The sequence below is a fragment of the Protopterus annectens genome, chromosome 7.part0, assembly GCF_019279795.1.
Source record: "Protopterus annectens isolate FY-2018-M chromosome 7.part0, PAN1.0, whole genome shotgun sequence".
NCBI lineage: Eukaryota > Metazoa > Chordata > Ceratodontiformes > Protopteridae > Protopterus > Protopterus annectens.
The window spans coordinates 590,833,018-590,858,377 of record NC_056739.1 but is presented as its reverse complement, the minus strand read 5'-3'; the positions used below and the strand labels follow the sequence as shown (position 1 = coordinate 590,858,377).

Here is a 25,360-nt window from a genome sequence, read left to right as displayed (position 1 = left end):
TTCTGCAAAAGCGGTAAGATGGACTGAACTGTAACTATCCAGAACTTTGCCTTTTTTACATACAGGTTTAGACTGCTTAGATCCAGAATGGGTCTCGGGTCCCTGGTTTTCTTTGGCATTAAAAACAAGCATGAGTACATTCTGAATCCTTTCTGTTTGGTCGGGACCTCTTAGATGGCTCTTTTTTGCAGCAGTTTTTGAACATCCCTTTGACTGGGTGGAACATCAGGAGTTTCATTCACTTTTCTGGGGGTGACAGGGAAAAGGGGATACCATATCCTATGGATATTATAAGGAGCAACCAGCCATTTTTGTGAGTTTGATCCAGGCTCTAGTGCAGTGAAAAATGACCCCCGACTGCCTCCAGAGCACAGCAGTCAGACAGAGCTTCAGAAGCACTGATAGGACTGGTCAGAGAAAGGTTCTCTGAAGCGCTGACCCTGCAGTGCCCCTGTGTCCCACTGAACTCCCCACCCCCCTCTGGAGGAAGGGTCCCCATGTTGTTCCTGGGAAGGCGCTCAGGATTTTCCTACCACCTTGCTGATTTCTTGAAAAAGTATGCTTGGGGTGGGGTAGAAAATCTGACCCTGATGGCAGACAGGGTCTTCCTTTCTTGTTCACTGTGGGTTAGGGTTTCTCTGACCCATGGCCCGAACAAAGAGGAGCCATCAAAAGGGGCATTAATAAAGGATGCTTTAATGGCTCCATGAAATCACAAAGCCTCATCCAGGTGTGCCTTCTAATTGTAGTGCCTCAGCCGGCTACCCATGAGGTGCCCTCCATAGCATGGGAGATAAGCCTCATGGAATAATTAACCAGGGAAGAAAGATTCACCAGTCGGGAAGATACTTTCTTGAAGTTCTCCACCGACGTGGTCTCAGCTATAGAGTCAGAAAGTTCCTTGACCAGATCTCTCTGCAGTCTACTAAAGTGTGCCATATAGTTCAATACTCTCAGTGAGAAGGTGGCCGAGGCATACACATGCTTATCAAATCTGTACATCGCTCTGGACTCCCTGTTCGGCAGATGGATAGAGGAGCTCTGCTCAGTCAGCTCCTTTTTGGTAGCTGCTGCCACAACCATGGCATCTATCGGTATGCCCATATTCCAGTAGGGACGGTCCATGGGTGGGGGGGTGGCAAAAACTTATCTGGCTGTTTGGGTACTGGCTCGACTGTGTCCGGCTCCTTCCATGCCGGGCAGGCCACTAGAACCACACATTCGTCCACCAGGGGAGGGTCATCCATGGTTCCAACAGACTTGGAGCTGGACCCCTCCTCCCCGATCCAACAATGGCCTCCCATATCAGAGACCCACTCTGATCCAATGACATCGGAGCAGAGGCAGTCAAGGTGACTGTCGGAGTTGAGGAATAAAGCCTCCTCAGATGTGACACCAACTCTCCTGGATGGGCAAGATCCTGGGACTCTGATACCGAAGGTTGGATTGGAAAAGGAAATTGTACTGCAAGAGCAGCACTCACGGATCCCAGAGGGGATGGAGTGGGCAATACCCCCTTCTGGATAGGAGTCTTGAGGATCTTCCTCATCAACCTGTCCATGTCAGACCCTGACCAGGGATGTCTGTTCAGAGTCTGCAGCATCTTGGACGGTATCATAGGGAATACCGACCTAAGAGTAAACTTCAGCATCTGGCTCCTGAGCTCTCAGATTAGAGGCCTTTGGATCCAAGTAGAGGTAGAAGGCCTAGGAGAGGACGTCAGCACTGAAGAATCATTTAGATCCGAGGAATGCCTTGGATCCATCTGTGCAGTAGGAGGTCTCGAATCTGACAATGTCAGGTCTGAATGTTTACTCATTTTAGCGTCAGGTTCTGACAAAGCCCTGGGGGGCTTATGAGAGAGCTTCTTGGGGGTCAGTGGACCCCACCATACGCCTGGAAGGGGTTTAAGCCCCTGGAGAGGAAGTATCTGAAGCAGGTAACAGGCCCTTAAGAATCAGCTTGTTTTTATGATCAGCAATCGCTCTAGGATTAAATCCCTTGCAGATCTGGCAAGTTGACCTGAGAGGTTCGGGCCTTAAACAATACACACACCTGCTGGGCGTCAGAATATGGAATCTTGTGTCGACATTCTGAGCAGCGTTTAAATCCTGTAGGCTTATCTGACATTATTCCACACAAAAACCAAGTACACCTGTAACAGAAAGGAAAAAGGCACAGAAAACAACTCAGACTGTAGCACTACACAGAAAGAAACTACTGTCTACAACCACTAAAAATAAAGGAAGTTTTTTTTTGTTTTTTTTTTTTTGTAGGTACTAAGCCAAAAACGGAAACAAAAGACAGAAACATTTTTTTTAATAGGTACTAAGCCAAAAAGGGACACAAAAGACAGAAGAATGCAGGGCTTGAAAAAGGAGCCGGCAGAGAAAGGAAGACTATGAAAGACCCAACACCTGAAAAACTGCAGGTAGGAGAGGAGGGGCAAAGATGGAAGCTATAACAATAATAACCAACAAATAAGTACACTTAAGACAGCACACCACTGAATATACCAGATGAATGCTACCTGTCACACAGTTTAAAAAGCACTTAAAAGTAAAATCAAGTTGGAGGTTGCAGGAGCAAAACAGGTCGAAAAAATGAAGAGTATCTCAAGACCAACTATGTAAAAAGAATAAATATTTAATTGAAGATGAGCGCTTTCACTGATAACACAGCTTTTTCAGATCTAAGTTAAAATAAATAGAAACTTAAAATGATTCTTTTATATGATCAACTCTAGTGGTCAAACAAGTAATTACAGTGAAGAAAACATAAACTGATTCTTTTGTATGATCACCTCTAGTGGTCAAACAAGTAATTACAATGAGGATAAATATAATGAATGAATAGCAAGTTGGATATAAGTCATAAAATCACAAATCAAATAAATGTTAAATGCTCAAACAATGCCTGTCCTGAAAATACTAAAAATCCTAGTCAACTACATTTCCAAATGGAATGACAAGGAAAATATATAACCTATATGAAAAATGTCATAAATAAAAATGAGTGTTGAAGTGGGAGGGGGGGGGAAGAGAAATGAGGTAAAATACTAGTGCAGATGTCACTAGAGAAAGCAGATACAATCTATTTAATATTCCTGTGTGTTCTTAGTCTCGGTTTTATCGAGGCTCTATCATTGAGGCCAGATCCTTTATCTGCCCTAAGCCGAACCATCCAGTCACATTCCTTATTTTCTGTATGCGTCCTAATATCACCTCCTCTTATTGCAGGAACTATAGTTTCAAGTACTCTAAAACAAAAACAATGCGATCTTCCTGCAAGATTGACATGTTTTGCTAGAGCATTATGAGGTGAACCCTTCCTTATATGATAGATGTGTTCCCTCATTCTGTCCCTTAATGATCGGTTGGTTTTCCCAACATAAAAGTGGGAGCAGATCTGGCAGGTGGCCAAATATACCACATTAGTGGTCATGCAGTCAGCCTCCACATTTATTTCATAAGTGACAAGCGTGTCAGGATGTAAAAAGTTACTGTCTTCATTAATAAATTGACAGAAATTGCATCTACCACACGGTTTAGTATGTCCTGCTACTTTGTTTACTGTTCCATACTTAGGGTAGCATAGCATCTTTTTAAGATTGTTCTTATTCTTGTACAAAAAGCTGGGAGTTTCACCAACTATGACTCTTAGTTTGGGATCGACATGCATGATGGACCAATATTTATTGATGATATCCCTAATCTCATTATTATCTGATGAATAATATGCTGAAAACTTAACATGAGATAACACGTGCTCCCTATTCACCTGGGTGTTGGAACTGTGACGTCCAAAATATGGTGTAGCTACAGTGTTGCGTAGTCCTAAGGCTCGTTCCAGAGAAGGATCAATTTCATTGATATTGTATCCTCTCTGCAGAAGTCTACTTTTAAGGTCCCCTAGTTCAGATACGAAGCCTGCCTCCATAGGATTTAGCCTTGATGCTCTAATGGCCTGACCTACCATAACATTCCTGAATACAAAAGGAGGGTGCATGCTCGATCTCATGAGCAGGGTATTAACATGACATGGTTTCCTGTACACTCCTGTATTAATAAGACCATTTGGAAGTTTTTCAATATACAAATCCAGGAATTAAATTCTGTTATATGAAAACTGCATTGTAAATTTGAGACAATCAATTAGGTTATTCATGATAGTGAGTATCAGTTGAAGTTGTTCTAAAGTGCCATTCCATATCACAAACACATCATCGACAAAACGTTGATAGAACTTAACGTGTTCTTTAAATAATGTCTCACAGAACAAGATGTGCTGTTCCCAATGCGCAAGGAACATGTTGGCGTAGCTATTGGCACAGGAAGTGCCCATAGCTACGCCATCTACCTGTTTGTATATGATATCATTGAAAACAAAAAAATTGTTTTCTAATACTAGTTCCAGGAAGTGTATCAATAAATCAATCTTCACTATGTCGAACTCACTATGTTCCTTAAGATAGTCAGAAATAAAAGTTAAGTCCTAAGGTGTTCGGAATGACCGTAAAGAGTGATTGTATATCAAAGGTCACAAACATAAATTCATCAGTGATGCCATTACAGTTAAAACAATCATATAGTTCCATTAAGAACTGTTTGGAGTCCTTTAATACAAACTTATTCTTGTTCAGTACTTGCCTCAGATGTTTCTCTATGTATACAGAAATATGCTCAGTGACCCATCCACGGCCAGAAACAATTGGTCTCATGGGTGGGTCACTGGCATTCTTATGTAATTTCGGCAGGCCATGTATAACTGGAATCAAAGGTGTTTTCACTAGAAGGTATTCATATAAATCACGATCAATCAAACCACTCTTATGAATGTCTAATAAGATGTTATGTACATATAAAATGACTTCTTGTACTGCTGATAACTCAGTCTCTTTATAAAATTTATCATGCAGCATACTTGACATAGAATCATAGTAGTGTAGGGTATTCAAGACAACAATGCAACCACCTTTATCAGCAGGTCTAATAATGATTCTATGGTCCTGTTGTAGTCTCTTAAGACTCTGCCTCTCTTGGTATGTTAAATTATCATATTTTCTTAAAATCCTACCTGATTTGGTTTGATTGTAATAGTTGTATATCTCATCTTCTGTGAGCCTAAAATAGGCTTCAACAAGTTGATGATGTACAGGTGTATACTCACTTAATTTTTTAAACACTAATGCATCCTTTGAATATGCTGTAGTATCAGAACCTCCAAAATGGAGTTTCAGCATTACATTCCTGCAATAAAGTTTCAAGTCAATAATTGTATCTGTTAACTTACTGTGTGTTTTAGGTATAAAGCTGAGCCCTTTTCTCAATAAGTTGAAATCATCTTGTGAGAGTGCAACATCAGATAGGTTGTGTACTATGTTTTGTCTGTTCTGTTCCACATCTTTTTCAAAGTGCGGTTCTGCTGAAACTCCCCTGAGAGTTTCCTTCTCTGCCTGCCACGACTCATAGACCTTGCCCTTCTCGGGCCTTTCTCTAGTCGAATTGGCAGGGGAAAAGACACCTGTGGATTAGCATCCAGACTAACATCCCCCACATTCTTTCTAACTTTAGGTCTGACCACAGGATCAGTAAGTTGGCAAGGTTTATCCTTTACAATCTTGACTGAAGGATATAAATTATTAGTCTTACTTACACTCGGATGTATGATATGTATGACATCCACTGAGTCAGTGGTGGAGCATATTGCATTGTCAGAGTCCGTATTTTTCCTGTCACTATTGTCATTCGGCCTGGTATCTAATATTCCAATGTGTTCCGGCCGATCAATCTGAGTAGGGGATGTGATAATCACCTCCCCATTAGATTGAACCTCATCTACAGAATCTACTGAATAATATTCAGGCCATTCAACACAATAGGACATGCATTAGTGTTACAAAACTGTTGCCTATGCAAAGGAGTGTACAAATTATTACCATCTAGTCTATGTCTCATACCATTTCTGGAATTAATGTCCACGCCAATATTGCTATTGGTATTGGCACTGTTCACACCAGCTTTACTGTTAGTATTTGTACTGTTCAAATCATTTTGTCCATATCTGGGCCAAGTGAAGATGTGGCCCAGTCTAAAATATTTAAAGTCTCTGATTATTTTGTTGAAAACCCTCAGACCTCGTGGAATTATGTTATTGTCTATACAAAACTGAAAATGCAGGCGCTGTACCTGTAAGCGCTTCAGTTTCAAAAAACTTTTCTCCATCCCATCAAGCAGTTCATACAACCTCTCTGTATCTGTTGTATTACCATCGATGTCATCACTGGTCGCCAGACAGTCAGAGGTCCAAGGGGAATACACCAGATGAGTGCTTTTTAAACTGGGTGACAGGTAGCATTCATCTGGTGTATTCAGTGGTGTGCTGTCTTAAGTTTACTTATTTATTGTGTTTATACACCACTGACGACCGGAGCAGTTCCATAAAGCCTCTATCATGGCAGATATCGAATTGGATTATATACCGCGAGGTGAACACAAGCGGAATATTCACATGGTTAATGAAGATTTGCAAAAAAGGATGCGGCAGTATTTAGCTGGTACAGTGACAGCCCCCCCTTGGACCGCCTGCATTTTCAGTTTTGTATAGACAATAACATAATTCCACGAGGTCTGAGGGTTTTCAACATGCCTAGCACGGGTAAGGACTATCCAGACCTACTCACAGCATGGCAGAAATTGAATATTGGTTTCAGCTATCAATATCTGCAGTTGGTGGATTTTTTCAAACCGGAAGAGGCTGCACTTATTGAAGACATTAATGGTAAACAGCAGGTAGTTTTTCAAGACTTTACAGCTGGTATTGTAGACCCACTTATCGAGAATTTATTAGATAGCGTTCATGCTTTTGAACGCAAGCTTTTCCATCAGAAAAAGAACAAAATAATCAGAGACTTTAAAGATTTTAGACTGGGCCACATCTTCATTTGGCCCAGATATGGACAAAATGATTTGAACAGTACAAATACTAACAGTAAAGCTGGTGTGAACAGTGCCAATACCAATAGCAATATTGGCGTGGACATTAAATCAAGAAATGGTATGAGACATAGACTAGATGGTAATAATTTGTACACTCCTTTGCATAGGCAACAGTTTTGTAACACTAATGCATGTCCTATTGTGTTGAATGGCCTGAATAAGTGTATTTCTAAAGATTCTGTAGATGAGGTTCAATCTAATGGGGAGGTGATTATCACATCCCCTACTCAGACTGATCGGCCGGAACACATTGGAATATTAGATACCAGGCCGAATGACAATAGTGACAGGAAAAATACGGACTCTGACAATGCAATATGCTCCACCACTGACTCAGTGGATGTCATACATATCATACATCCGAGTGTAAGTGAGACTAATAATTTATATCCTTCAGTCAAGATTGTAAAGGAAAAACCTTGCCAACTTACTGATCCTGTGGTCAGACCTAAAGTTAGGAAGAATGTGGGGGATGTTAGCCTGGATGCTAATCCACAGGTGTCTTTTCCCCTGCCAATTCGACTAGAGAAAGGCCCGAGAAGGGCAAGGTCTATGAGTCGTGGCAGGCAGAAAAGGAAACTCTCAGGGGAGTTTCAGCAGAACCGCACTTTGAAAAAGATGTGGAACAGAACAGACAAAACATAGTACACAACCTATCTGATGTTGCACTCTCACAAGATGATTTCAACTTATTGAGAAAAGGGCTCAGCTTTATACCTAAAACACACAGTAAGTTAACAGATACAATTATTGACTTGAAACTTTATTGCAGGAATGTAATGCTGAAACTCCATTTTGGAGGTTCTGATACTACAGCATATTCAAAGGATGCATTAGTGTTTAAAAAATTAAGTGAGTATACACCTGTACATCATCCACTTGTTGAAGCCTATTTTAGGCTCACAGAAGATGAGATATACAACTATTACAATCGAACCAAATCAGGTAGGATTTTAAGAAAATATGATAATTTAACATACCAAGAGAGGCAAAGTCTTAAGAGACTACAACAGGACCATAGAATCATTATTAGACCTGCTGATAAAGGTGGTTGCATTGTTGTCTTGAATACCCTACACTACTATGATTCTATGTCAAGTATGCTGCATGATAAATTTTATAAAGAGACTGAGTTATCAGCAGTACAAGAAGTCATTTTATATGTACATAACATCTTATTAGACATTCATAAGAGTGGTTTGATTGATCGTGATTTATATGAATACCTTCTAGTGAAAACACCTTTGATTCCAGTTATACATGGCCTGCCGAAATTACATAACAATGCCAGTGACCCACCCATGAGACCAATTGTTTCTGGCCGTGGATGGGTCACTGAGCATATTTCTGTATACATAGAGAAACATCTGAGGCAAGTACTGAACAAGAATAAGTTTGTATTAAAGGACTCCAAACAGTTCTTAATAGAACTATATGATTGTTTTAACTGTAATGGCATCACTGATGAATTTATGTTCGTGACCTTTGATATACAATCACTCTTTACAGTCATTCCGAACACCTTAGGACTTAACGTTTATTTCTGAATATCTTAAGGAACATAGTGAGTTCGACATAGTGAAGATTGATTTATTGATACAATTCCTGGAACTAGTATTAGAAAACAATTTTTTTGTTTTCAATGATATATACAAACAGGTAGATGGCGTAGCTATGGGCACTTCCTGTGCCAATAGCTACGCCAACATGTTCCTTGCGCATTGGGAACAGCACATCTTGTTCTGTGAGACATTATTTAAAGAACACGTTAAGTTCTAGCGACGTTTTGTCGATGATGTGTTTGCGATATGGAACGGCACTTTAGAACAACTTCAACTGATACACACTATCATGAATAACCTAATTGATTGTCTCAAATTTACAATGCAGTTTTCATATAACAGAATTTAATTCCTGGATTTGTATATTGAAAAACTTCCAAATGGTCTTATTAATACAGGAGTGTACAGGAAACCATGTCATGTTAATACCCTGCTCATGAGATCGAGCATGCACCCTCCTTTTGTATTCAGGAATGTTATGGTAGGTCAGGCCATTAGAGCATCAAGGCTAAATCCTATGGAGGCAGGCTTCGTATCTGAACTAGGGGACCTTAAAAGTAGACTTCTGCAGAGAGGATACAATATCAATGAAATTGATCCTTCTCTGGAACGAGCCTTAGGACTACGCAACACTGTAGCTACACCATATTTTGGACGTCACAGTTCCAACACCCAGGTGAATAGGGAGCACGTGTTATCTCATGTTAAGTTTTCAACATATTATTCATCAGATAATAATGAGATTAGGGATATCATCAATAAATATTGGTCCATCATGCATGTCGATCCCAAACTAAGAGTCATAGTTGGTGAAACTCCCAGCTTTTTGTACAAGAATAAGAACAATCTTAAAAAGATGCTATGCTACCCTAAGTATGGAACAGTAAACAAAGTAGCAGGACATACTAAACTGTGTGGTAGATGCAATTTCTGTCAATTTATTAATGAAGACAGTAACTTTTTACATCCTGACATGCTTGTCACTTATGAAATAAATGTGGAGGCTGACTGCATGACCACTAATGTGGTATATTTGGCCACCTGCCAGATCTGCTCCCACTTTTATGTTGGGAAAACCAACCGATCATTAAGGGACAGAATGAGGGAACACATCTATCATATAAGGAAGGTTTCACCTCATAATGCCCTAGCAAAACATGTCAATCTTGCAGGAAGATCGCATTGTTTTTGTTTTAGAGTACTTGAAACTATAGTTCCTGCAATAAGAGGAGGTGATATTAGGACGCATACAGAAAATAAGGAATGTGACTGGATGGTTCGGCTTAGGGCAGATAAAGGATCTGGCCTCAATGATAGAGCCTCGATAAAACCGAGACTAAGAACACGCAGGAATATTAAATAGATTGTATCTGCTTTCTCTAGTGACATCTGCACTAGTATTTTACCTCATTTCTCTTTCTTTTTCTCCCCCCCCCTCCCCCCTTTAATACTCATTCTCATTTATGACATTTCTCACATAGGTTATATATTTTTCATGTCATTCCATTTGGAAATGTAGTTGACTAGGATTTTTTGTATTCTTAGGACAGGCATTGTTTGAGCATTTAACATCCATTTGATTTGTGATTTTAGGTTATTATATGCATCCTTATTGTATTTACTTGTTTGACCACTAGAGGTGATCATACAATAGAACCAGTTTATGTTCTTTTCACTGTAATTACTTGTTTGACCATTAGAGGTGATCATATAAAAGAATTTAGCATTTTACCTCATTTCTCTCCCCACTTCAACACTCATTTTTATTTATAACATTTTTCATATAGGTTATATATTTTCCTTGTCATTCCATTTAGAAATGTAGTTGACTAGGATTTTTTGTATTTTCAGGACAGGCATTGTTTGAGCATTTAACATTTATTTGATTTGTGATTTTATGACGTATATCCAACTTGCTATTCATTCATTATATGTATCCTCATTGTAATTACTTGTTTGACCACTACAGGTGATCATACAAACGAATCAGTTTATGTTTTCTTCACTGTAATTACTTGTTTGACCACTAGAGGTGATCATATAAAAGAATCATTTTAAGTTTCTATTTATTTTAACTTAGATCTGAAGAAGCTGTGTTATCAGTGAAAGCGCTCATCTTCAATTAAATATTTATTCTTTTTACATAGTTGGTCTTGAGATACTCTTCATTTTTTGGACCTGTTTTGCTCCTGCAACCTCCAACTTGATTTTACTTTATAATAACCAACAAGAAAAATATGGCTGAAAGGTCTTGAAAAAAAAAGAGACTGCAGAAAACCACATCTGTCACTGCTGGCGGCAAACGAGATCTGTGGAGGTTTGGGTAGAGGGTAGAGCATTATTGGTAGAGGGAGGAACTCGAGACTGGAATCCAAGCTTGTGAAAATGCAGCTGAGTCAGATCCGTAACCCATCTGTGCGGAAGAATAAAGAAGACAACATCAGATACTATTAGTAATACTACTACTACTACAATACATATAATTTTCTCCCCTACTGACACCAATCATATTATTTGATCTATTATATAGTAGATCAGTTTTGTATCCTTTACACCCCTCAAAATGGCACTCATACCTTCCACATTGTGTGGCCTATCCATGAATAGCAAATCCACAGCACAAGCTTTCAATGTCTTTGTCTCTGCATATCAGGTTCATAAATCCCAGTCAAAATACATTTGCACCCCAATAACTAAATACTACCACACATGAAAATGCAGTTTTTTTTCATTACAAAGCTGCAGTTTATTACCTAGAAAACTGCTATTAAGATGCAAGCAGCCTGCCCCACTAAGACTGGCACATTTTGCACTTTATTAAGCATTCCTTTTATACAGGATCTGTTAGTTTGCTCTGCGGAAGACAACCTTTCCAAATAAGAAAGCAAACTTTCAGCAAGCTTCCAGCTAAGATGGTGAAAATAAATCTTGGTCCAGCATGGTTGTGTCATTCACAATCTTTGCTAACTAGTTAAAGTAAAACTCAATAAGAAAGTAATAGCTCTGCTAGATTATTTTGTGAAATTAATTTATAATTCAGAAATTAACCACACAAAATCAGAACAGTTTAATTTATGTACTTAGTTAAATAGACTTCTTAATCTTTGGTAAGCGGACACTGAAAGAGATTTTTCTTTTCAATCAAGTAAAAAGAAAATTACAAAAATAATACAAAGTACAGTGAATCAATAAAGAAGGGAAAATGTAGTGTCTGTACATCTCACCTACACACACCAAGTGCCATATTTCTAATTCGGAATTCACTCTTCCAGCCCACTGCTAAGCATGTAAGTAGGTTTGCTTTACAATGAGCTGTTATTGTTACAACGATTAGCTGCTATGAGTCACACTAACTGAAAGTCTGTCCAACTTTAAGTGCTGACTAGCAAACATAATTAATGAAGACTGTCAGAGTATGAGTGTTTTAACCCTTACTACATAACCAAAACTTGCTATACTGCTACAGCAAACAAGTCAGGTTTGCAGTGTTTTTTAGCCTCTATATCATTTTATTAAGTTACGCTCTGGGTATGACACAAAGCGTTTGCTTGAATTTATACTGTGCTGCGCAAAATGCTTAGTCTCTGAGCGAATGCTTTGGTAACATATTTTTAGTGACTGAGCAGCAACTGAGTGCAATGCTGGCTATTAGATTGTAACTGTAAACTGAACTGCCCTGTTTGTGCCTAAGCTAACACACTGTTTAACCTACTGCTAGCTACTGAGATGAACTTGATTGCAATGTCAGCAAATGAGCTGAAATTGACTGAAATGTTGACATTCTGATTGTGACTAATACTGCACTGCACTAATTGCTTAGAAGACACAGCATTTGGTCAGTTAGCATTCTCACCGTTACTGTACTGTATACTTAAGACACCATTATTGTCAAAAAATAGCTTATATGTAGTTACCTGCATACTAACGGCACTGCTCTGTATTTAACATGCCACGCTAGGACAACTATTTAAGTAGACATTAGATTTAAGATTTTGCCATACTTAACAATTCTATTAACATTACTTCCCAAACTCTACCATTCACACTACCAACCCCAGTGATACATTTCCTGCTCTGTCCCATACTACCTCTGGCTCGAACACTTGTTCCAACTTAAAATGTCCCCACTTTTCTTCTCCTCTACCCTTACAACACCCTTTAGCCACCTAGTTATCTCTAATACATATCTCTAATACACCACATACATTTAATTTGCTTATTCATTTATTGACATTCTATTACCATGGAAGCCCGACTGGATAGGAGCCCATGTTCACTGGAGGTCTGGGGAGAAAAGCTCCAAAGTATTGCAAAACATTTTAAGAACAATAAATTTAAAATCTTCAAACATAATAAAAAACATCTGCAGTTTAAATAATTATAGGTTCATAGGTAGGTATTAGGCTATTGGCCCTACGGCCTATATAAGCCTAGCCAAACGGTAACCTGGCTTTTGCCACCCAAGAAAATTATTTTCCTGTGCCCCTGTCAAGCAGAGCCACAGAAGTGATCCACAGGGTGAATTTCCTATCTCCCATCCAATCATCAAGATTTTTCTTGAAGAGTGCTAATGAGGAAGTTTGTTTGATATAGACAGGTAGTTTGTTCCAGAGTATGGAAAGTCTGAGACAGGAATCAATCCCTCCAGCATGTTCTGTTTATTGTGGTGACAAGGTTTAGGTCCCTAGAGCGTGCAGCTCGGAGGGATTGGAATTTCTTTACGTGGAGCATGTCCAACAGCTCTGGGAATGACATAACTTTGTATGTTAGGCAGAGATCGCCTCTGAGTAGGCGATATGCGATGGAGTAAAGCTGGAGTTTTTTTAGACGGTCTGCGTAGGGCATCAGTTTGAGGCCGGTAATCCTCTTTGTGAGGTATTTCTGTGGCCTTTCCAGTTGTTGTAGATGTCTTGTGAGGTACATACCAAATGGGGCGTTGTACTCTACAACGGGTCTAATGAGTGATGAGCAGAGGGGAACAATGAACTCTTTTTTCCTGGATGAGAAACCTTTTGTGATGAGGTGTGCCACGTAGAAGGATTTCCTGACTACTGAGGCAATGTGATTATCAAAGGAGAGACTACTGTCCACCTGTATCCCAAGGTCACCTTATCACACTTTTGGTGTTAAGTAGACTACCGCCTATGTGGTAGTTCATGGATACAGAGTTTTTACCAAAAGGGATGACCATGCACTTTTTGGCATTGAGCTTGAGGCCATGGCTTTGACACCAGGCATCTGTCTCAGTGAGGCCCTTTTGTAGGATATCCACATTGTTAGGAGATTTGATTATGGCTCCTAGTTTGTAGTCATCTGCGAACTTAGTTAGCCAAAGACCTTCTGTGTTAGCCTGTACTTCAGAGAAGTAGATACCAAACAGGAGAGGACCTAGGACTGAACCCTGTGGTACTCCACTTGTCACTGGTCTGAAGTTGGATTTAGAGTCTGCTACTTTCACAGTGTGGGTTCGGTCAGTGAGCCAGTTGGCAACCCATCTTGTGACATAGGGATTTATACCTAGTTTAGTGAGTTTGTCTATAATTCTAGAGTGGGGGATGGTGTTGAAAGCCTTGGCGAGATCTAGATAGGCTGTGTATACCACCTTACCCTCATCTACAGCTTTGGTGACCACTTCAAAGAAGTCTATCAGGTTTAGGAGACATGATCTGCCTTTTATAAACCTGAACTGGGTAGGGTCCAGAGTTTGGAGATTACCATTGTCATTGTTTATAAGTCCCATGATGATACGCTCCATAGCCTTGCAGACCAGGCTCATCAGGCTAATGGGGCAGTAGTTCCCGGGGTCCGTGGTGGCACCCCCTTTGTGGAGTGGGATAACCATTGCTGTGCACCATTCAGTGGGCACAAAGCCTGAGGTGAAGCAATGATTGAACATGGTACTTAGGTGGGGTGCCAGTTCGTTTTGTAGTTCATGTAGAACGCAGCCTGGGATGTTGTTAGGTCCCATGGATGCTGTGTTCTTGGCTTTGAAGAGTGTGTTTTTTACCTGTGCAGCCATGATTACAGGTACTTTGCATTCTTCCGGTATAGAGATGGGCCCTTTAGGGGATGAGAGAGAGGTAAAGTTAGCACTGAACCTATCTGCCAGGATGTTGGCAATATCAGTTGGTTCCGTATATTTGGTGCCATTGTGCTGTAACTCAAGAGCAGATCTGAGTGTTGCCATTGAGATTCTTGATATAGCTTAGAATGCTTTGTGGTTGTCTTTAGAATCAGTGGCGATTTTGTTTTCGTAACTAGCTTTGGAGGATTTTATGAGGGATCTCAGCTTCTTACGGAGGCTGACCACGGAGTTCCTCCAGTCATGGGATTTTACACTTTTTTGCAACAGTTTCTTTCTTCTGTTGTAGAGTTTGTTTATAGCAGGGGACCACCAGATTGGCTTCCTTTTTTTGGAGGATAGCATCTTGGTTCTGTTAGGGACTGCACGATCCATGCATTCATGTAAGTGCTTATAAAGTGCAACTGCATAGGATTCAGCAGTCGTATCTCTATTGTCCATCAGCACAGGTGCCGTGAAGTTTGCCACTTCTTTCTTAAGAAGCATGAAGTTGGCTTTGGAGAAACTGTTTACGGTGGTTTCCCTAATGGGGGATGGGGCTCGGATGTGGATGTCTAGGGTGATTTGCTTGTGGTCAGATCTGACCAATGAGGAATTTACCTCTGGTGTGGAACACCGGTTGCCCATGATGGTAATGACCAGGTCTAGGATATTGTTGCCCCTGGTGGGGGTGTGGATAAGTTGATCCAAGGCATTGGAATTTATGAATTCCAGAAAACGTTGAGCACAAGAGTTGGTACATGAGTAGTTTTCCCAGTTAATGGTGGGGTAGTTGAAATCACCCATTACTAGGGTGTTAGGTTGAACCCTGACACTTTAGCGGGAGTTTGAGTCCCAGTCGGAGGCAGGGGGGCAGGAGTGGCAACCACCACAGGCTGTGATGGAGCCACGGGAGTAGCAGAGGTAGTGGAGGCCGAAGCTGAATCCAGGGGTAGAAGTCCTGCCAGGACCAGCTTCAACCTCCGTTCATTCAGTGCCCTGGGATTGAACGCTGCACAGATAGTACAGCCCGAGGTGAGGTGTTCAACCCCAAGGCACCGAACGTACCGAGTGTGGCCATCAGCCAGGGAGAGCTTATGGCCACACTCGGTACATTTAGAAAATATGGCTTTTGGGGCCTCAGCCATTCCCCTTTTTTTTAACTAAAAAGGTAAAGAAAAAAAAACAACTACACACGCACACAGGCCCCAAAAGACACTCAACAAACACTCACACACTAGCGACCAGCGAAGGGAGGGTATTAATTAAACAAAAAATAGGGAACCTAACCCAGACACACTTTACAAATGTTCATTTAAACAAAAACAGAAATTTCTGACGAAAAAAGTTAACTTTTTTATCACTTATCTGCGGAGCTCAAGAAAAGGATCCAGCCATCACAAGAGCGGCAAACTAGATCTGAGGTCATGGAGGGTTAGCAGGGGATTATGGGTGAAGGGAGGAGCTAGGAGCTCGGATCCATTAGCTTGAAACAAGTTGCCGGCTCGGATCCGATATCGGATCGGTAACCCACAGGTTGCAGACAAATGAACTACCTACTCAGATGGAACGTTATGGTGAGTACATAACTTCTAATTTTTTAACTATATGCTTAAATGTGTTATCAACAGGTCATTGCACTGAATCACTGAACATAACCATGTTGCCAGCAATTTAGTAAATGAACTTGCCCTCAAAGTCTAAACTCAACCCGTACTGCCATCAAGTACCTTGCTGCTTTTAAATAAAATAAGGATCTCATCACAGCTATCTTGATGAAAATGTATTAACTCAATGCCTAACAAGCTATGTAAAATTTAATGTTTGACCTCATGTTTAGCTATTAACCTTATCTAATTGTGGCTAGAAGTGTAAACAAAAAATTAAAAAAAACAACAACATTTTTTGTCAACCATAACATTCTAAGCAACATATCCCATTACAAAACTTTATGCAATAATCATCTTAAAACTATGATAAAAGAAGGCAACATATGCCTCTATTTTAAATGAATTCTCACATTTGTTTGTGCGCCCCTCTGGGTACTTACTATCAACTTCCAGCAGGGCCACCCATTCAAACAGATAGCTCTCCGAATGCTCTAATCCCGTAGTGGCTGGAATTCACTCCATGTGTCTACCCCAACCCCAAATGCCACCCTCCCATCTTCCTCTACCTTTATTCTAGCTTACTTTCACCTACTACACTCTCCTACCAATCAAACTCCTCCTAAAACTCCACCTCTATACCATCCTACGTACATCACTTCCTCAATCCCCCCTTCCTAATTTCACTTCACACTTACCCCTGCCCAAGTAATACTCAACAATACACATCTAATTCCAACCCCCTTACATTCATTTCCTCCCACCTGTAACTGCTACAATGTCACACTAACCTTAAAATACTTTCCCATCTCCAACCTCTCTTTAAGCCATTAACATGCTATTAGTCTTCTCTACTCATTATTTATCTCTCTCACCTCCTACCATAAAGTGATAGCAACAATAAACATCTCTCCTACAATCTCCAACAGCCTAGTCACACCAGTCATTTAAACTCTCCACTCATCTCACCAAACCTATTCACAGATGCCTCCTACCTATATCCTAAGTACAGACTCCTAAACACACATTATAATCAACACAAAACAAAAAAGCTTTAAATATAAATAATCACAAAAAAAAAAGAAAATAGACAAAACAGCCCTTTTAACAAAAATACTCCTAGGAGGGGACATCTATCACAACCTAGGACCTACTACAATCTGTCTCAAACAAACAACCCAGCATTTAAATCCCCAATCCAAATCCGGATACTACTCAACATAAAAAAATAACCTTTGTCACCATCAACAATAGATGTAAAAGAAATAAAATCACCAACCTAAAAGCCTAGATAGCCCCAAACAAACCATACATCCTAGCCATAAACTGAAACCTGGCTAGGACCCACCTTGGCTGACTCAGAAAGAACCCCTCTTAGCTTTAATATCATCAGTAAAGACTGCTTAAATATAAAAGGTGGTGGTGTATCTCTTATTCCCAAGCCACTATCAGATTACTCCTTACAGAGACCATAGACCACAATTTAAATTTAACTCAACTGAAACTAAACCATAAACAGATATGCATAATTGCACTCTGCATCTCTCCAGGTGATAACATCACCACACTTGAAGATATTCTGCACTGGACAGCTACAACAATCTCACATGAGAAATAATATTAGGCAACATCACTGGCTTGAACAAATATTCAGTTCCCAAACTTCTAGTATGAACTTATTCAGCTTAAAACAACTAATCAACAGACCCACATATTAAGGTAAAACCAATAATTCAGCCCTTGATTGGATCTAAGTTTCAGACCCTAACAAATTCACTTCCACAATTATACTTTCAAACTATCTTAGTGACCACATGCTAACCTGTTCCACCAGATGCAGCTGTAACCCCTCCAAACAGCAAATCCTCAAATGTATCCACAGCCTCTCCAACTTTAACCTAGAATAAATTCAACACTATCCTTGAATCCATAAACCGAAATATCCTAAAATATACCACTGGATGATGCCATAAACACCAACACATTTTTAGATACCCTAAACAGCCTAGCACCTCTAAAAACAAAATCAGTAAAAGCAAACATGACATGGGTTTCCAAAAACAGTAGAAACTATGTACAACAGAGACATAGGCTAGAAAAATGGCAAAAATAAAACAATAAATGAATGAATAAATGCATGCTGATTAAAGAACAGTTACTATGCCAGCACTCAAAACAATAACAAACAAAATAAAAAAATAATTCTGGTCTTTTGTCATAGAACTATTACATCCAGGAAATTAATATACTCCTCACCCATCTCCCAACAATACCCTTCTTGAAACTGCCACTCAGTTGACACATACTTCATAGACTGCATTGCCTCCCTCAACAAAGATTTCCCCATCTCAAGAACTAACATCCCACAGCCACCACACATCAGCAACTCTGCTTTTACCACACAACCAGTGTCTACAGCCTATTAAAAAAAATCCTAAATAAGCTCATACAAGGCTCCATTACAGCAGACAATCTTCTTAGCGAATATCACAAAATAGATGCCAAAACTATAAACCTTTCTGTCTCAATATGCATAAACAGGTCCATCCAAGAATCCTACATACCTCTCCTCTGGAAAAGTCTTAATTCATCACCTTTCATAAAGGTGGACCTTCAAGTGAAACCAGTAACTTTAGACCTACTGCACTCCTTTCACCCCTCTCTAAAATATTAAAACATGCATACAGAAACAACTAGCAAAGCACCTAATCCAAGAAGATCTCCTCTCCCTACACAACATGGCTTCCATCCCATCACTGCTAGCCTTCACAGAACCCATCCACAAATCCAGAGATAGTAGCACGCTAACTGACACCATGTTCCTAGATCTGTTAAAAGGCTTCCATACACTCAGTCATAGTAAACCTCTCCTAGAAATGTCCTCACTTGGTCTCTCAACTGTTGAAGGGTAGGCTATCTCTCTAGTAGACAACAATCAGTGAAATGGCTCTGAACTTTCTCCCTCTACCTCCTTGTCATCACTGCTGTACCGCAGGGATCTATTGCTGGCCCTTTCCACTTCAATATATTCACCAATTATCTCGTTCATCCACCCAACAAGCCTCATTAATTCAATATGCAGAAGATTCCACCATTATATGTTCCTCTGACAACCTAATGCGCCTTCAACAAATCACAAAGAAAGTCTTTTCAAGCACTGAAAATGGCTCTAAAACTACCAACTAATGCTCAACTCCCCCCCCCCCCAAATTTACTACTTTTCTTTCCTACCGCTTTCCATCAAGAAAAAACTAATTTAAATTTATTCTCTCTTACTGGTGCTGTCATCAAGGTTACCTCACATGCTACGGTATTAGGGGTTAAAGTAGATGGTAACTTAAGATTTTACCTCTACATCCAGAATTCTATTAAAAAGGTTCACCAAAAACTTGGCATGTTCTACAGAGACAAACGTTTCCTTACCAACTCAAACAGAAGTACTCTAAAATCTACATACCTTCTCCCCGCACTTTTATATGATGCTGCATTCCTCACTAATATGCAGGCATCATTATTAGTAAAACTTGAACAATGTTACAATTACAATAAGTTGCAAGATTTGCAGCAAACACTACCCATTCCACAGCCACCAGTGTACCATACTTAAATATCTCAACTGAACGGAATTTCATAACCATCTAAAATACATACAAGTTACAATCTGCCTTTAAAATTACCAACATAACTGTTAAGCTATGCACTATTCTCTCCAACATATCCCTAACCAAAACCACTGACAAACATCAGCTGTTGAAAATCATGGAACACCTTACCTTCGTAATTTGCCAATATCACAGTTTCAAAGTCACTCTAAAGGACTACTTAACCAAAAGTAGCTTTGCCCCTGTTCCCCACCTGGTTAAACAATAGTTTACACTCCATCTTGCATACCAAAATCATATCCTTCTCCCCACTTTCTCCTATAATTGCTTATGCCCACAGGACATATCTCTCTTACTCTGCACTACAGTATTACTCTCCTAAACTTTACAATTACTTTCTCAACCTTCAGCATAATTTCTATATTCAATTACCACTGATAAACTTTGAACTTAGTTTGCTAAAAGTAAACAGTGGTTAAACTTAAGAAACACTGTGCAGTCACTACTGACACTATTAAAAATGTATCTCATATTTTATAACCTGTTTAAGCTAACCACTGTTAATACATTCAAACTGGAAAAGGTGTGCAATCACCATTGACGTTCAAAATGTATCTCATGTACTTTATAACCTGTTTAAGTTTTTACATTTATTACTTTGCAAATTATTTTTAATATTTCACTTTTATTGTATAAATTCCCACTTTCTTCATGTTAAACGTAAGCCAGTACAAAGCCATATAAAGGAAATGATACTGCAATGAACATTTTAATAAGCAACTCAAAAAAGTACAATGGAGTATCAACTACATATTTATCTTCCGTACCCTGTACTTACCTGAACTGTTCGTATTCAAACATTACACAGGGACCTCTATCAGGCTGCCATGATCCGTTCACTTCCCAACTGCCAAATCTCCTGATATCCACAAAGCTTAGAACTCTCCGTGGTTTCTCCTTGGTATAGAACCTCAGGTGAGCATGCTTAGGTATCTCATCTTCAGATGTCATCCTGAAATGCCCAGACATACCAAAACGAAAAACTAGAGTCAAAGCATTAGATGCCATTGTATTTTGTTGCTTCCCTCGTTTCACATTTTCTTTAACTTTCTCCTCTTTGATTGGGCTTAAGGTCAGTTTTATTTCCTTCCCTCGGGATTCAGAACAGATTGTGTATGCTTCAGAAGCAAAAGGCACTTCAGGATTTTTGCTCACTTCAGACTTTACAACAGCCCCTGAAAACACCACACCACTGCAGACTTTGTTAATGTAGCAGCTAGCTAAATGAAGGTCTGGGCCTTCAGGCATCTTGCACAAACCTAGAAGACAAACAGGAATGTTATGAAATGAAAAGAGCAATGAGGGATAAAAAAGGAAGGCAGTGCAGACAGAAGGATTTCTAAACAGAAATATATCTTACCAGCATCAAATTTGCTGACAAACAGGATTACTTATTTATATTATATTAACTGGTTGACCCTACGTGTCATTTTCAGAAGGCACCCAAGAAGGAAAAGCTTCAAGGTTTTGTAGATTTACACTTGATAATAAGAGGAAATAAAGTTAGATAATGACAATATATAATCTGTAAATAATCACATATTTGCTAAACATGTTATGAGGAAAACATAAAATTCACAATAATTATAATGTTGCAAAATCTTTCTCTACTAGTTCTGATGTATGCATAAGATGAGCAGTCTAGTAATATAATATAGTCAAATTTAAGATACAGTCCCATACTCCCAGGGAGTGTGAGCTCACTTCTGTATACACAACAAACATATTTTCATCTTTCACAGATAAATATCACCCAGTAGCAAATATATGTCATCCAAAATATTTGAAAAAAAAGTGTATGACCAAATACTACAATTAGTAAATATATATGACATTCTCATAGAGAAGCGGCATGGCTTCCTTCCATAATTAACTGTTATCACAGCTATCAACATAGTAACAAGCCTAATAATATCTAATATGGAACAAGGCCAGAAAATCTGTCATCTTTCTGCACCTCAAAAAGGTGTCTGAATTGACCAAATGTTTACTCCAGAAACATACCTATTGTGGATTCTCAGAAAATGTTTTATACATCTTTACTATGTGCCTAATGAAAAGGACTTTCAAATGCTAGTCAATAACAGGTTCAAAGACACAAGGGCATTTTCAAACAAAGTATTCCAGGATCAATCCTTGGACCTCTACTGTTTTCCCTACATATCAACAGTAATATTCCCCTGGCTCTACCAAACATTAATAGCATTATATATCTAATGCTTACTGGTTATCATGTACCTTAAAGAAAACCCTTCAGAATGATTTTATTTGGAATAATTTGTCCTCAAATAAATTCACCCTTAACCTTGCAATAACAACATGCATCATGCCAAGGTACCTCTCAAAGACTTAACTGCACAAATTTCATCCATTACTAATCCATATGATAATGCTCTTTCGTTACTAAACCAAAACAATTCTTGGTCTATACCTACATAATTATCTATTACTTCAATAACATACTGACACCAAGGCTGATAAAGTACTAAACAAACTCAAAACTGCTTACAGGGTATCAAACTTGCTTACTAAAGAAACAAGATAAATTACTTATCATTAGTGTTTTAATCCCAAGGTTACAATATACACTCTGTAAGTAGCATCTCCTGTGAATAATCCCTTTTACAAAATGCTGAGGAAAATGAAGCTGTGTTTTATTCTCCTTTCACACAGACAAAATTGCAAGTCTTACTTTAATCAAAACATCTAGTTACCAACTTCAGCAACAACCTTATTGCTATTAAAGGAGCACTGTATGCTTCTATCATTTTTCTCTCCTATCTTTTGAATGTAGCACTGTAAAATGTTCAGACTGCTACAGTACATCACAGTTGTGACTGTTTCTTTTATCCCTAGTTCCTACACCTCTAGTACTGCAAGACATCTTTAAGCCTGGAATGTTCTCGCAGAGCTACAGAGAATATGTGGGTGCTGAAATTGTAATGCACTTTGTTATTTTTCCACTTTCTCCATATTTGTACAAGGACCATCATCAACAATCCAGTCTGCCACTGTTTTTGCCCAGGAAATGCCTCCAATTACGTATTCAGTAGAGCCTTTCAATCCCGACTTCTGATTCCAATAAAAATGCAATGCTAAACATCTCTGGGAACGATTATGTGCAGTGTAGTTGTTGAACACATCAATTTTGCTGAGGGATTTTTATCGTACTTTGCTGTCACTGAACCAGTGTTGTGATGCTGATGCATGTATAACCATTCTTCACTGCCCTTACAATTTGTTGTTGCAATATATTTAGCTCTTTTTTTAACATTCTGAAATGTGATTGCTAGTAGCTGTTAAAGCAGCAATTGCATTACAGGTGGCATTGCAGTCCAGTGTACCTTTTTTATTATCATCATCTTTTACAGCCAGCTACTACCTGCACTTCCTTAGGCTTGCACTCGAGACAATCATAATTTGACTTCATACAAGTTATATTGCTCCATGTGGATTACACTTGTCCTAATCACCCCCATGTAGATGAACATGCATACTTTTCTGGATTCCCACAGAAAGTATGATCTTGAGTCTAGTCGTTCTGTGTTTGTTAAAGGACAGCAGGCATTTTTCTTTCTTTGGTCTCCCACGTTATGACGTACAGTTGAAAGAGTGTGGAATGGCTCTGTCAGTTTTCAAAATGGTACTATTAAGTTTTAAATTCAAAGAGTTAGGTTTAATAATTTTAATATCTTTGGGTGTTGCAAAGACATTTACAGTTTTTCACTTCATGTAATGTATTTAGTTTTATTTAGCAACTGATCCATTTCCATTACATAAACTACGTTGAAGCCTAGTATCTGAATAAGTGCATGAGTGGACTTTTTACTAATGTTACCGTGCTGCGTCTTGTACATCTATATATATATATATATATATATATATATATATATATATATATATATATATATATATATATATATATATACATATACATATACACACACACACATATACATATGGTTTACTATCATATTTCCGAATCAAACTCCGTCGACTGCACTTTTGTCGAACACGGAAATTTGAAAATGGTAATGTCGAACAACAAAAGCCAATTTAGGAACGGTTTTAACATGGGTCGAGATAGGTGTTCTCTGTTATTGCCGAACTACAAACCTCTCCCCTATCTCGACCCATTTTAAAACCCGTTCCTAGGTTGGCTTTTGGTGTTCGACATTACCGTTTTCGAATTTCTGTGTTTGATAAAAGTGCAGTTGATGGAGTTCGATTCGGGAATATGATAGTAAACCATATATATATATATTTATATATATATATATATATATATATATATATATATATATATATATATACACACACACACACACACACACACACACACACACACACATATACATACAGTGGACATAAAAAGTTTACACACCCCTGTTAAAATGCCAGGTTTTTGTGACATAAAAAAATGAGACCACAATAAATCATTTCAAAACTTTTCCCACCTTTAATGTGACCTATATTCTGTACAATCAAATTGAAAAACAAACAAATCTGTTAAGGGAAAAAATATAAAAAACAAAAAACGTACAATAAGCTGGTTGCATAAGTGTGCACACCCTTAAACTAATACTGTGCTGAAGCACCTTTTGATTTAATTACAACATTCAGTCTTCTTGGGTACACACCTGCCATCAATTAAAGAGAGACTGATTAACCCCAAATAAAAGTTCAGCTGTCCTAGAAGGATTTTCCTGACATTTACTCGGTTGCCTGCTACAGCAAAAGCTATGGTTGGCAGAAAGCTTACAACTATCAATGGGATTTCATTGTTGAAAGGCATCAGTCAGGAGAAGGGTACAAAAAAATTTCCACAGCATTGGATATATCATGGAACACAGTGAAGACAGTCATCAAAAAGTGGAGAAAATATGGCTCAACAGTGACGCTGCAAAGAACTGGATGTCCCTTCAAAATTGATGAAAACTGGTCAGGGAGGTTGCCAAGAGACTTACAGCAACACTGAAGGAGCTGCAGGAATTTCTGTCAAGTACTGGTGGTGTACTACATGTGACAGCAATCTCCCGTAGTCTCCATATGTTTGGGCTATGGAGTAGGGTTGCAAGACAGAAGCCTTTTCTTACACAGAAAAACATCCAGGCCCGGCTAAAATTTGCAAAACAATACATCACGTCTCCCAAAAGCATGTGGGAAAATGTGTTATGGTCTGATAAGACCAAGGTTGAACTTTCTGGCCACAATTCCAAAAGGTACATTTTGCGCAAAAACAATTCACATCACCAAAAGAAGACCATCCCCAAGGAGAAACATGGTGGTGGCAGTATCATGCTTTGGGGTTCCTTTTCTTCAGCTGGAACTGGGGCTTTAGTCAAAGTGGAGGGAATTATGAACAGTTCAAAATACCAGTCACTTTTGGCCCAAACCCTTCAGGCATCTGCTAAAAAGCTGAAGATGAAGAGGAATTTCACCGTTCAACGAGCCAATGACCCCAAGCATA

The 25,360-nt window shown here is 39.0% G+C and overlaps 1 protein-coding gene across 3 annotated transcripts in view; it reads right to left on the bottom strand.

The window, feature by feature from the left end:
• Positions 1 to 25,360, bottom strand: part of NEIL1 (nei like DNA glycosylase 1) — an 824,101-nt gene that overhangs the window by 664,191 nt on the left and 134,550 nt on the right. For all 3 annotated transcript variants that reach the window (XM_044077181.1, XM_044077184.1, XM_044077183.1), the window contains exon 2: positions 20,669 to 21,149. In XM_044077181.1, coding sequence (XP_043933116.1) covers positions 20,669 to 21,138 — 470 coding nt within the window. In that variant the 5' untranslated portion in view covers positions 21,139 to 21,149. The remainder of the gene's footprint in view (positions 1 to 20,668; positions 21,150 to 25,360) is intronic.